General features: G+C 39.0%; 2 protein-coding genes and 1 long non-coding RNA gene across 4 annotated transcripts in view; 2 read left to right on the top strand and 1 right to left on the bottom strand.

Moving 5' to 3' along the window:
- The window catches only part of LOC144657596 (uncharacterized), an 83,728-nt gene extending 71,757 nt beyond the window's left edge, over positions 1-11,971 (top strand). The window contains exon 3 of the mRNA XM_078517950.1: positions 11,957-11,971. The gene's annotated coding sequence lies outside the window, so the exon portion shown is untranslated. The remainder of the gene's footprint in view (positions 1-11,956) is intronic.
- On the top strand, positions 5,639-7,098 carry LOC144657602 (uncharacterized). The gene has a single exon (XM_078517956.1). The coding sequence runs from the start codon at positions 5,782-5,784 to the stop codon at positions 6,778-6,780; it is 999 nt and encodes a 332-aa protein (XP_078374082.1). The 5' UTR covers positions 5,639-5,781; the 3' UTR covers positions 6,781-7,098.
- LOC144657625 (uncharacterized) lies at positions 11,329-13,594 on the bottom strand. 2 transcript variants are annotated; one of them, XR_013571585.1, is made up of 2 exons: positions 13,338-13,594; positions 11,329-11,866 (listed from the first exon to the last, which is right to left on the bottom strand). It is a non-coding gene; the product is annotated as an uncharacterized LOC144657625 (long non-coding RNA). The 2 variants fall into 2 exon arrangements; XR_013571584.1 differs by lacking the exon at positions 13,338-13,594 and adding an exon at positions 12,617-12,685.
- Positions 13,595-13,664: the final 70 nt, after the last annotated feature.

The following is a 13,664-nucleotide window of genomic DNA, read 5'->3' as shown; positions in this document are numbered from 1 at the left end:
AGATCGGTCTCGGCGCCTTTCGATTCGAATGCTCTTACTTTTTTGACAGACCTGTACAAAATCCGAGTTTTTTTAGTCATAGCATTACTTGATGTCATCCTTTGAAGAAATACTGAATTCAGACGACGAAAAGGAACATCATTCTGCAGTCTTCCGTTCTTATTTCGCCATTGTTTTAGATATCACAGCTTGCGTAGCCACAGCGGAATGCAACAAATGATTGACAGAGGTGCGAAATCTCCCGCGAGAGACCCCGGGAGATTAGTTCTAAAAATAAATTAATACGGGAAAGGGTTGACTCCAAGGGTTAGTATGGGAGATGAAGGCTCCAGTTGATGGGCTCCTGCAGAAGCCTGGTACCCCTTTCGGGCGGAGCCTCTCCGTGAAGGCCATTATAGGGAGTACCCCCCCCCTCCCCCCGGGAAGCTAATAAGATCACTTTATAAAGAACTTGACCACAAGACGTACGCGACTGTGTTTTGTTATTTTCCTCACTCAGTCAGTGTCATCTCACCCATTTTATATCGTAAGTGATTATAACAAACAAAACACGATTTACTCCAACGGTTCATAAGTTTTATCCGGATGATAGTAAAACACTCATTCTGTCGAGAAACTTGCTTTCCTTTCGACTCGAAGGACAACAGCTGGTTTTATATTTAAAGCTAGTTGATTGCATCTTGCAAGCGCGGCGGCGGCGGCGGCGGCGGCGGTCGACACTACTCGTCAAGTTCTGTTTACCTATCAAATCGAGTGCCCCACGCAAATCAACTCAACACAACTCGACATAAATGCTGGCTCCCGCTGCTAGTTACAAACCTAATCGAGGTTTGGAGAAAGAGTTAAAAAATTCAAGGTTTACACACAATTATACAACATGAAAAAAGAGAAGATGAAAAAATATATGTCTGGAGTTATCAAAACCAATGAAAAGTGACCTTAGTGTTCTTGGGCATGTACGTTACTGTGCGATATAGCTGAAAACCCGCTAAGAAACAAAAAAAAAGAGCATCGGCGCCGAAAAGGTAGAGAAGAGAGAGGAGGAGAGGAAAAGAGACGGACATTCCCTTTAGTTTTTATATCGTCTACTTTGGAGATAGTTTCTGGGGAGAAAAAGAGCGTTTACAGCGAAAAATGGCATACAGCAGTGAAATTTACGTTGACCTGGTTTTGATAAATCCAGACATATAAAAACAGATAAATAAATATTCAATTGGTCAAAAAGTAGACTATCAATATAATAAATACACATACACACTGTAACTGGCTAGTTAGTAGGTAATTAATATAGATAATATAATAAACTATGCTAATTTAAATAAATGTTGTATCAGTTAGAAGACTTCAATATTGTCATCTTCATATTATAATACATTGAAGGCTAGAGTAGCTTCTTTATTTTATCTATTTGTATTTACTTCCACTACGGGTATGTACTATATGATATCAGCCAAATCCTATATCATACTTGCCTGTTCACAGACACTCTATTTTCGCTAAGTTCGTCTAGAGCGCGTGAGCAAAATAAAGCTCGTGGGGGATTTAAGTAAGATACTACAAGTTTGTTTGGGATTGACAGTACAGTGTCGCTAGGATACGAAAAATTCAGCCTATTTAAAAAATTACTCAGTTATAACTCAATACTAAATGGAATTCAAAACACGAATAAAAAAGTTCTGTTTACGTCTTTCTCTAAAGTAGTCGACTTTAGTTTGGCCATAAAGGATATTTTTTTAACCGTAAAGCACTCAAGAAAGATCGTTCTTTAATAAAATTGTGCAACACAACAAACAAACCAAACAAACTTGAAATCAGTATTATTTAAATGGTTAAAAACATAATAAAATACGTGTTATAACGGTTCCTTTTTGACTGGGGTGACTTGAATATTTGTTCTCCGCTGTGATAAACACTCGAGATTTCAAAACTTAATTAGAACTCACTTTTAAGCGTCGCGACGATACGAAAAATTCAGACTATTTAAAAAGTTTTACTTAGTTATAACTTGATATTAATTAAATGGAATTCAAAATATGAATGAAAACATGTTGTTTACTTCTTACTCTAATCGACGTTAGTTTGGACACTGTGAATATAAAGTATTCCCTGTTAAAAAACATTCGCAACCAGACCGTGCTTAATTAAAGAAGCAAACAAACAAAATCAAATGAGTATATTTCAAATGATTAAAAAAAATAATAATAAAATACGTGTTATTAGGTTTCCTTTTTTACTGGGACGACTTAATATTTGTTCTCGGCCGTAACAACACTCGAAATTAATATAAGTGAATACTCAAGTGTTTATTTGCTTGTGATACTCGCCCAACATAACGTATTTTTGTGTCCATTTCTCAACAACATTTATACTTTAATTCTTTCACCAGAATTTATTCACCAGGCTAACAATCCCGATATTCAATAATAAATTCAAGCCAAATTAAACATTCAGTGATATGTGCTTTCTGTTTTTTTTTTCCTTGTTTTTTTTTTGACCGAGAGACCCGAGTTCATTCAATTTCCACCTCCGTCTATCTCTACAATACGGACCGCAGCCATACGGACACTTAGATTTGCCCCTTTGGTGTCTAATTCAAGTCAAAGAGGTTTGACATAGACATGACTCTTTCCAAAATGCGTTAGATGGTTTATAAATAATTAGGGAACTGGATTTTGTTTACGTTGTTTGAACTGCAGTGAATATTTGCTTTCTGCGATAAACACTCAAGATCTGAAATTTTCCCACGACTCCCTATCCGAGTACCGTATATGTTTTTTCCCTTCTTCTTAGTAACAAATTGTTTTGTCCCTCAAGTTCACTAGTCAGGCTAATAATTAACTAACATTTGGTGACAAATAATCTCAAGCTGAAGCAAATACATTCAAAGATATTACAAGATTCGTGATTTTGGATACTTATTGACTTCCAGGTTAATAAGAGAGTGATATAGTAGCTGCGTGCAAACTGTGGTTTGTTGATATTAGCCATCTGTCGCAGCCCACGTAGAAAGCACATTTCTGATGATGCAAGCAATCCTATATAAGACTGGGTTAATTTTCGTGTTGTTTATTGATACTGGGACGCTCTTGCCTGGTGTTGTGAACCTTGTTGCGTTGTGAGGTAAGAAAACTACTTATTTTCTGAAGTGTAACCAAACGTTGGGTAGCTCAGTCCGTCTAATCTCCGTCTCTGGCAGTCCATTTTTCCACCTTATTTTTCTTGGAACAAAGCTGCTATGCACTTCAGTCAAGGCCGTTTGTTGTCTGCTTTAAAGCGAAGCGCCAATTGTTAAGGGGGCCGTGCAGTCCTTTTCAACTCTTTTTCGAGGGTTGCACTTACGAAACGTAAATCAGAATTGTTTAAATTTGTGGATTAAACTCCGTTACGAAAATAAACATTTTCTAGTGTAAACCAGGCTGTACCAACGTCCAAAAGATTTTTCAAAAAGGCATATCAGCATTGGGCTTGAGTGGGACAGGCCGAGTTTCTAACATTCGAGCTGAAAGAACAGAAATTCATTTTTTCTGCTGGTTTCACGATGGACGGACACTGTTAAAAATAAATAAATAAATAAATAACTTAAAAATAAATAAATAATAAATAAATGGGAATTCGCAGTGACATTTCCCCTCAGTGCCTCCCCATGCCCTTTTCCAGTTTGAACAGGAATTTAGAAATGTTGTTTTGTTGGTGAGGAAGAAAAACCAGAGAACCCGGAGGAAACCTCGCAGAGCAAGAAGGAGAACCAACAACAAACTCAACTTACTTATAACATTGGGTCCGAGATTTAGGGCGAGTAGGGGTGTCCATAAGTTGCTTGAAATTTCTCGAGTTGCTCAAAAGTTGCTTTTTATTTAAAAGAACAGTTGCTCAGAAGTTGCTCCAAAAATTCCAAAATGTTGCTTTTTAAAAATACAATTTCTTCAAATATGCCAATTACCCTTTGAAGTTGAGATATCTAAGCATTTTGTTGCAATGTCACTGCAACAGAAGTATTTAAATTACACTTTACAAGGATTTCGAGAAAATCGTGAAGATATCGTTAACGTCATATTTGCTGACGAGCTTTAAATGTTTTAATGCTGAATGAGCCGAAAGATGAAACATCATCAGACCTTCCACGGAAAGTTATGTATGGCCTTCGAACAACACTCGGAAAATCTTCGGAAACCTTCGCTCTAAAAATTGCTCAGAATGCCAGGCCCGTAACCAGACCTTTGCCATAGATGAGGCAAGATCTTGCTAGGAGGTTCTGGGAGCGTGCCCTCCAGAAACTGAAATTTTAACATCTAAAAGCTCTGAAACTCTTTCTTCGACATTTTCCAAAAGATATTTCACGAGAAAAATCAATCTTGTTCAACTGGGGATTATTTTAATTGCTAGAAAGTAAGAAAAGTTGCTCGAAGGCATATTTCAAGTTGACATATTTCAAGTTGCCAAAAAGTTGCCGAGTATAAATGCATTTTCGACAAACAAAAAACCAAACACAAATTACAACAAAACTAGTCTATTTTGGTTCTTCATTTAGTGTCTAACGCCATTTGTGCTTTTAAGTAAGGATCGATTAGAGTTTAAACTTCGGCTTTGCCTTTCAAGTGTTTTGTTATTGTTGTTAATTTGTTTTCGGCAACATTTGATCGTTAAGTCAAGTGTGACCCATATATTGACGTTCTATCAGCAACATAATATTTATCTGTTGTTGTTGCTCGTGGCATATAAATGTTTAGCTCACTAGTCAGGCTAACCATCAAGGAATTCACACTGAAGCAAACTTAACCTGAAACACAAACATTCAGGAATATTTCAAGTTTCTCGACTTTGCATGCTTATTGACTTCCAGGTAAATAAGTTTGAGTGATATAGGAGCTGCATGCGGTGCAAGTGGGACGCGTTTGACATTCAAGCGGCTATGGCTTGCTTATATTAGCGTTGTGTCACATCTCACGTTGCAAAAGCCTCTGCTTATTGACACAGGCTATCCTGTATAAGATTTTTTTTGCATTTTATTGCTTTTTAATTAAGTTTTAGTAATTGCAAACAAGAAAACCTACATAGGGTACACAAAATACAAAATACTTAACAAATAAAGAAGTCTAAGCCATGTTTTATACTCACGCCGGGCAAAACACACGACGGGCATTTGAGAACACGAAGGAAATCAGTGTAGAAAACATGAGCCGCAGGCGGATGTTTTTTCTACATTTCTTGAGGATTATTTTCGAAAATGTAACATGATTCTAACTCCTTCCGTAGAATCAAGTCGTTTCTTAACATGCTGACCACAATTTGATAATAAAAATTGGGCTACCCGAGCTCGTGTTTTGCTACAACCTGTATAGCAATGATTTGTCATTCGTTTGATACCATGTTTGTAGTATAAGCTGATAAAGAATGGAAGTAGTGATAGAGCAAAGTCCTGCCACCTTAATGCTTTTGCGTTAATTTAGTTACGAATTCACTTGTGAATTTGGGACAACACTCTTTTTTGACACTCAACGTTTACTGTTGTTTCGCAGATTTGCTACAGATACCAAATTGCAGACTAATGGCACGCTTGTTGGTTTATCTCTTACTGGGTTTCTGTATCCTTGCGTTCACCAAAAATGTAAACGCTGACGACGACGAGGACGAAGACGAAGACGAAGACGAAGACGAAGACGAAGACGAAGACGAAGACGAAGACGAAGACGAAGACGAAGACGAAGACGAAGGAGGGACGAGGACGAGGACGAAGACGAAGACGAGGACGAGGACAGTGGCGAAGGCGAAGATAGTGGCGAAATGGAGGACAGTGGCGAAGGCGAAGACAGTGGCGAAGGCGAGGAAGATGAAGATGAAGATGAAGATGAAGATGAAGATGAAGATAGCACTGTAACAATCACCATCAACATTGGTGGCATTCCAATTACCATTACCGTTCCCGAAGATTTCGAATTTCCAGGTTGTGTAGCTGGTGACATGAAGGTGGAAGAGCAGACGAAAGGTGTCGTTCGTGTGTCACAACTTTCCAAGGATGATGTCATCTATGGAATCACGGGCGCCAAGAGGGAGCCAGCCTGGTGCAAGGTGGTTGCCATATTCCCTGCAGCAGGTGGTAAGAATGTGACTACCCATGATGGCTTCACAGCAGACCATATGGTCGTCGATCTCACTGTTCGCCCGTACGGTAGCGAGGGAAAAGTGCGCAATGGTTCCATATACACGCTTGTCACCGACTGTGATGCCTCTGTCAATGCAGCTGGCCAGGCCTTCACACCCATTAGCACCCGGTTCTGTCCACATGAGCTGAGCTGGAGCGAGTATATTACCTTGATGTCCGCCATACGTCGAGTCGCTAACCACACTGGTTACTTCTGGTTTGACACATCTTCATATCATGACAACGAGACTGCAATGGTGCCGCATTGGTTCGACCAGCTCCATCAATTATGCCATCACCTTCTGCTATGCTCACGCGAGGATCGATGCCAGGGTTTCGAGGATGTAATGAAAGAGTTCGTGCAGGGGCATGTCAACAAGAAGTACGCGAAGATCGTTGAGCGAGCGTTCCCCAACATGGGCGGTGATGTGAATAAGCAACAAACTGGTACCATCTCGGAAGTGGTTCGCCCTCAGGAAAGCAGCTACCTAGTGCTGTTTTCTACTCTGGGGAGCGCCATGGTGGTACTTATGATCATTTCTGTCGCTGTGTTGGTGTACCGCATTCGAATGAAGAAGAAGAAGGCAGAGAAGGAATCCGCATTCCAGTCCGATCCCAACCATTCCGAAGTGGGCGCTTAAGAAGTAAAGGATGTCGTGGAGACCTCACAGCTGAGCCACGATCGCAAGCAGTACCCACGTTTTTTGTTGTTTTTTAACATTGCTAAAACTCAGATTGATCAATGTTAGAAGTTAAATTTAAATGAACTGTCTATAAAGAGTTCATGAGAGTAAACGGTAAGCGAATCGTTTCGAAGAGGTTGTATCGTTATTTCGAGTCGTTACAGCTGAATTAGCTCACAGTTGTATATGTACTTGTACATTTTTTTGAGTTGCTGTGATAAAGTTGCATTTAAGCAAAGCTGGTAGAATGGCAATTAAACCATGGATTTGGAATAACTTGAGTCTTTTTGTCAGCTATTCACATTGCACAATTCAGTTGGGTTAGGGTTAGGTTGAGGTTAAATTTTGGTTTCAATGAACAATTGTTAACTAATCTTAGAAACTTTTTCTGTGACTTTGTCCTTCCTAATTGCATCAACGCATTGTTGTAAGGCACATGTACAATTAAAGAAGAACACTCTTAGTGAACTAACGCGCAGAAAAGGGCAACTAAGCTACCCAATCTTACGGATCTTACAGCCCTGACTTTTCGCCTAGTGCCTTTTGAATTTTTATCCAGGCCGTTTGCTCGCGCGGGCGATATTTAGGGGCTATTTCCTATGTATCTGTAACTTGATTCTGGCTTCTGTAGGGTTTATATCAAGAAATTAAAAAAGGCAAAAATCCAAGTTATTATAATTTATTCAACAAAGTCGCGGGCCCTATATATTTCTGAGATAGCGCATCTTTATAAAGATATCAGCGATATGCGTAGTTTCATAACATTCGTCCAACTTCTCAAAAAGTGCTGCACAACCACGTTTATCTGGCTTTAAAATGCGTTTGTTGACCATTTGTCGAATAATAAAACAACTATCCTGCTCAATCTTGCGGAGATACCGTGTGAGTTTAGCCAACTCGGCCTTCGTTTTCGTCGGTTAAGGATAAGGGTCTCAATGGGGGGAGGGGGGTAACTTTGTCATACTGATTTTTTTTTACGGTTGAAGGCGATTATTTAATTTAGGCAATTTGACTGTTGATGGCTAATTGTGGATGGCTCAATTGACTGTTGACGGTAAAAATTTTCCATTTCAAATTCCCTTTTGTTAAAACCTAGCCACTCAATTCATGTGTCCAGAGAGCCACCAGTTTCTCGTGCACAGGGGCCCGCCGGCTGAGAGGGACAGGCGGCCCTGGGGACGAGAAAGGGCGTGGGTCATACGTCGAGCTTGGGTTCCCTGTGGTATTAATAAGGCCCGTCCTCACTACTCTTGTAAATTTGAAATCTTAAATGAATGGCAGGGCATGGGCACGTTATTTTAAAATCCCTTTTTCCTTTACAAAGTTTAAAACGGTTGATTTGATTGGCTAGATTTTAACATTTCCGTCTAGCCAATCAAATTATGTGTTCCCAGAGTAACCAGTCCCTCGTGCACACGCAGGGACAGGTAGCTCCTGGACAAAAGAAGACCGAGTCCTCTCGAGATTTTGACTTTCTGAGCTAGTTTAATTTATTTGTACTTGTATATATATTTACTAAGTCGGGTGTATTTGGTCATAGAAATGCCTGATGTTTTCAATACACATCAAGTCCAGAAACGGAAACGGCGACTCAAGTAATTTCACAAACACAGTTTTAATTATTGCCATTCTACCAGCAGTGGTTAAATGAAAGGCTCGGCGAATCAATTTACAAGATAAAACGAAACAACTTAAACTTTTTGAAATCTCTAGTTGAAAGTTCTTATCACAGTTTCGTAATCTAAATTGAAAGTAAATGTAACTAATTAAATGTAATCTTCAAAAAGCCCAAGGACCGACCAAATAAAGAGCAGTTGAAAGGAATCGTATACAAAGTGACTTGCAGGACATGCTCATTTGCATACGTTGCGGAAAGCAAAAGAAGCTGGAAATCGCGAGGGGCCGAACACAAGCCCGGAACAAACGGAAATATCAACTCCGCGATTAAACATCATGCAGAAATCGGCCACGACATACATCCAAGTTACGCCGAAATTCTTGAAACAGGTGTGAGCAGCAAGAACAAAAGACTGTTTCTGGAGTCTTTACATTCTTTCCTCGACCAAAACACTATAAACGAAAAAGCGCCCTTCCCAAGGGTTTACGCATCGCTAGTTGCTCCCCAGGGGGGCAACGAACAATAACGTCAATGCAACTTATTAGAATTCTGCGAACCTTGCAAAATCCATCATTCTCTGCAGAAGACCGCAGAAGGCGATCGAAAATTTAGAGTATCCTTTTATATTCTTAGATCTGTTTTAAACATTTTTATATTATAGCTATGACCACAGATCGCTCCAGCAGTTTTAATTATAATTATGTTATTTTAAGTTTCCTTATTACAAAGTTTAACAAGGCAATCAGATAAGTCAACATCGGTTGATTCAACTAGCAAATATTACAGTAATATTACAACTGTATTGTCTTTCCATAAAAAAATGCGAACTACTCAGCAACTAAAAGCAAATGAAGTTAACAAAAACTAACTACTGTAGTTGTATGTTATATCTTCCGTTAACGGAGGAGACGAGTTCTCAGCACTTATGCCAATACACTCCCAATATATGCCAATACAGCCGCCTCTCTTCGCTCCCGGCCGGTTTTTTTTTTCTACGGAGGTGGCTCTGGCTGTGGCAAAGGTCTCGGCTTCTGCGGTGTACATGTAGGAGTTGGTCTGCAGGGTGTCATGGTCATCATTATCACCATCATCGCTATTACCATCATCAGCATCATCGCCATCGTCATCAGCGTTCACATTGTTTGTAAGAATGTAAATTCCCAGTAATAGATATATTAACCATCGGGCCATGATTTTCTTATAGTCTTGTTGATCTGAAAGGAAATTTTAGGAACTGGTAAAACTTCAACTTCTTGGCCTTATTTTAGGCAGGGGAAGCAAGGTGGCCTTCCTTTCTGTTCCTTTTTCTCACAGTGGCGAGGTACATAACGATGCGCCTTTATGCTTAAGGGAAACGTCGCAGTCTTTGACGGCTTCAACTAAAGCACAGACTGCTATTAATGTCTGGCGCAGCCTTTTGTGTACTGCCTCTGTGAATACTCAGTATCCAGGCACCGCTTTGTTATTTGTTGACGCCCCAAGGCATCAAACGGCCAAACTGCTGTCCTCCTGGGTTACGCAAGTATGTATGCTCACTCACTGTGACAAGGGCATACAGACACTTACTATGATATCACAATTCTTTCTTACTATCATATTACATTTCTTTCTTACTATGATATCACATTTCTTTCTTACTATCATATCACATTTCTTTCTTACTATCATATCACATTTCTTTCGAAAAGCCTTTGGGTGTTGTAAAATTTGCCTCCAGCAAGCTAGACATGTCACACAAAGCTATAGATTTTGTTCATCCATCTGGCGAAGAGTAGTCTGAGTAGCAGTCAATATGGGCTAATCACAGCTCAACCGTAACGTGAAATTGAAATCATTTTGCCGTATTTCTTTTCAGAACAGAAAGAATAAATGTACAGTATTTTTATTGAATCTCGAAACCCCCCTTCCCCCGCCAAAAAAAGAAACTTTGTACGTCGGAAGATCGCTTAGTTTGCATCGATATCTCTTTCAGCTCTTTGCTCTCACACATGTTAAATTTCGCCGTGTGCTAGAGTGCCTGCAAACAAATTATTTTTGTCCTGGAAATGAAATAGGCGTTTGTATATGCGTTAGTATTTATGCGTGGCTGTGTTACTTGCGGCCTCTCGTAGATCTCTCTCTCTCTCTCTATGTACATATATACCCGTATGTATCCGTTTCTCCTGTTACCCATGTCATTGGTAGTTTGTGTGGTGCTTTGTTCATGAATAATGAAATTCGATGCAAAGGTTGCTACGATGAGTCGAGATGAACGTCTTGCTGGAAAGTGAGTTACATGTGTTAAGGTTAAGGCTTCTAGTCTGTTTTTCTTACCTCAGTGCAACAACGCAGCTTTCAATACTAGCAAAGAGTTGATCTGTTGTAGCTTCTAAGTGTCACTGAATTGTACAAACAAGCAATGCCTACGTCAAGCTGCCGTCTGCCAGGCCAATATACACAGGCCAATATACGCAATGACACCGTTTGCACATTTTTAAACTGCGCGCTAACGTATCAAACTAGCTTGAAATTATAAGCTGACATCGGAATGGTTAATCTGAAGAGTGAACTCCAAAGATGAAATAAAAATATGTTGAGAAACGTAATAAAAAATATGATATTTTGAGAAAATGTCACGCGAGATACCGCAAGCAATAAACAAATGAGTATACACTTAAACGCAAGTAAATAAACACTTGAGGCGCAGGCTAATAATTATACGTAATTAATATATACTAAACAGCGGATAGCGTTTTTGGCGTGCGCTGATTGGCTTCTAAAACTCAAACCGGATACCCTTTGCTATTCACCTCCAAGCAACGTGCGCGAGAAAATTGTTATATTTGACAGGAATAAACTAGTCAAAAATCATCCTTTCGGGCTATAGTATTACCGTTTGCAAATCAAATTCGTAATAAAAAGCTTTATTATTCTGTCAGTTGCTTTAGCCGCAGAAGAACCCGTTACTAATAGGAGACACCTACCTAAAAGAATTACAAAAACTAAGAGTAATTAAAAATTGGATTATTTTCAAATTACATTACAATTGAATTGTCTTTCCACAGATAAAGGTGAAATACTTGGCGACTAAAACCAAATAAACTTAATAAAAACGAACTAGTTGTATTTTATATCTTCGGTTAACAACGGTGACGAGTTCTCAGCACTTATGCCAATAAATTCCCAGTAATTTTCCTACGGAGGTGGCTCTGGCTGCACCACAGGCTTTGGTTGATGCGGTGTAGGGGTGGTCTGGGTGTCATCATCATCATCATCATCATCATCATCATCATCATCATCATCATCATCATCATCATCATCGTTATTACCATCACCACCACCACCACCATCCTCGTCAGCGTTCACATTGTTTGTGAATGTCATGATAATAATACCCAGTAATAGATATATCAACCAGCGGACCATTTTCCTTATAGCCTTGTCGATCTGGAATGAAATTGTGAGAGTTTACAACTTCAACTTTTACATTAGTGGTTACCATAGTTACATCATAACCTGTTACGCCCTTAATTTTAGCTTTCAAAGCTAAAGAACCCATCAATATTGATGTCATGATATAACTTTATGCAAAGTTAATTAAAAGAATTCTATCATAGAGGTTCATAGCCACCTTAATTATTTACACGATTTTGTTCGTTTTTGTTCGATTGGCCCGATTAGTTCGATAACCAAATTTACAGCAAATTAGATGTTTAATTTTGTTTAACCGATTACCGAACTCAATCGAACTCCAATCGTTCGACTTTTTGGTTTGATTTTGGCCATTATATTCACCTGGTATTAATAGAGTTGGTACAATGATTTGGTGAAGAGTGTTCAATAAGACCGTGCTTATCATAACTCAATTAAACGGGAAAATATTTTGTCGGAAATACATAAAAAATAAATCCACGGCGTTTTCAATGAATCTAGAACGGTCAGTACTTAATTTGTATCGATATCACCCATCTCTCATATCAATAGTGTTATATATATCCGTGAATTATTTGTATGTTGTCCGTATGATATTCGTTGTACTTGCGCGGCGCTTTGTACGATATATATGAACAATATAATGCAATGCAAGGCTAGGGTTGTTAAAGAAGCAGGACAGAGGGGTGTTGGGAACCTATACTGAATGAGTTGAAGTTACGTGTGTCAGTCACGGTGTTAATGCATTTAGTCTCTTTTTCTTACCTCACGATGCAACAACGCAACTCAAAACATTAGCAAGGCTGGCAAACAGTTGATCTGTTAGAGCTTTTTAGTGTCGCTAAATTGCGGAAACAAGCAATGCCTACGTCATGCAGAGAGGCCAATATGTAAACGGGCTAATATACGCAGTAACACCGCTTGCGGTTTTTTTTACTCTGCGTATCAAGAAAGTATCAAGAAAATGAAAACTAGCTTGAAATTATAAGTTGACAACGGAATGGTTAATCTGACGAGTCAGTGAGTTCCAAAGATGAAATAAAAAAGTTGAGAAACGTAATTAAAAGGTGTATGTTATTTAGAGAAACGGTCAGGCGAGATACCGCAAGCAAATAAACAATTGAGTATACACTTAAACGCAAGTAAATGAACACTTGAGGCGCAGGCTAATATAACGGGATCTACACTTAAACACAAGTAAATGAACACGTGGCGCAGGCTAATATACGTAAAACACCGTTTGCATGTCAAACGCGTCATATCAATGCGTCAATTTCTTTAAAGTTGCTTTAGAAAGAGAACTCTCTACTAATAAGGGACAACAACCTAAAAGAAAAACTGGACTATTTTCAAATTTCTAACAAGCCACTGCCCATACTATCACTTGAAATTATTAACTTTGAAGTCAATAAGCATTCAAATTCAAATGTCTAAATCTAGCGCGTCGGCTACTACGCAAACTTGAATAAATTATATATATATTTACAAAAGACCATGTGTGTGTCTACCACGCTATCCTAGCAGCTTCTACATCACTCCAGCTTTTTATATCTACTTGGATGTCATAAGCATTCACAAGTTCAATTCAGCTTGATATAAACTGTGATCAGGCGTTCTTTTAGAACGCTTCATCGCAGATTAAGTTTGATATTGATACTAACTTGCGTAAATGGTTAGCGTGGTTTAAGTGAGTTCTTAGGGATAACAATGTTATCGAGGAAGTTGTTGGGCGCGCGAACAAACAGGGAAACATCTGTGTCCGCAACAGCCAGGGCTTTGACGTCAAAAAACCACAAGATAGTTCATACAGATT

The sequence above is a fragment of the Oculina patagonica genome, chromosome 6, assembly GCF_052425735.1.
Source record: "Oculina patagonica isolate OP01 chromosome 6, crgOcupat, whole genome shotgun sequence".
In the NCBI taxonomy this organism is placed as follows: domain Eukaryota; kingdom Metazoa; phylum Cnidaria; class Anthozoa; order Scleractinia; family Oculinidae; genus Oculina; species Oculina patagonica.
This window is presented reverse-complemented; position numbering and strand designations above follow the sequence as displayed.

What these genes read in the sequence shown, in the direction of transcription:
- LOC144657602 (XM_078517956.1), top strand. Translation starts at nt 5,782, where the DNA reads ATGGAGGACAGTGGCGAAGGCGAAGACAGTGGCGAAGGCGAGGAAGAT.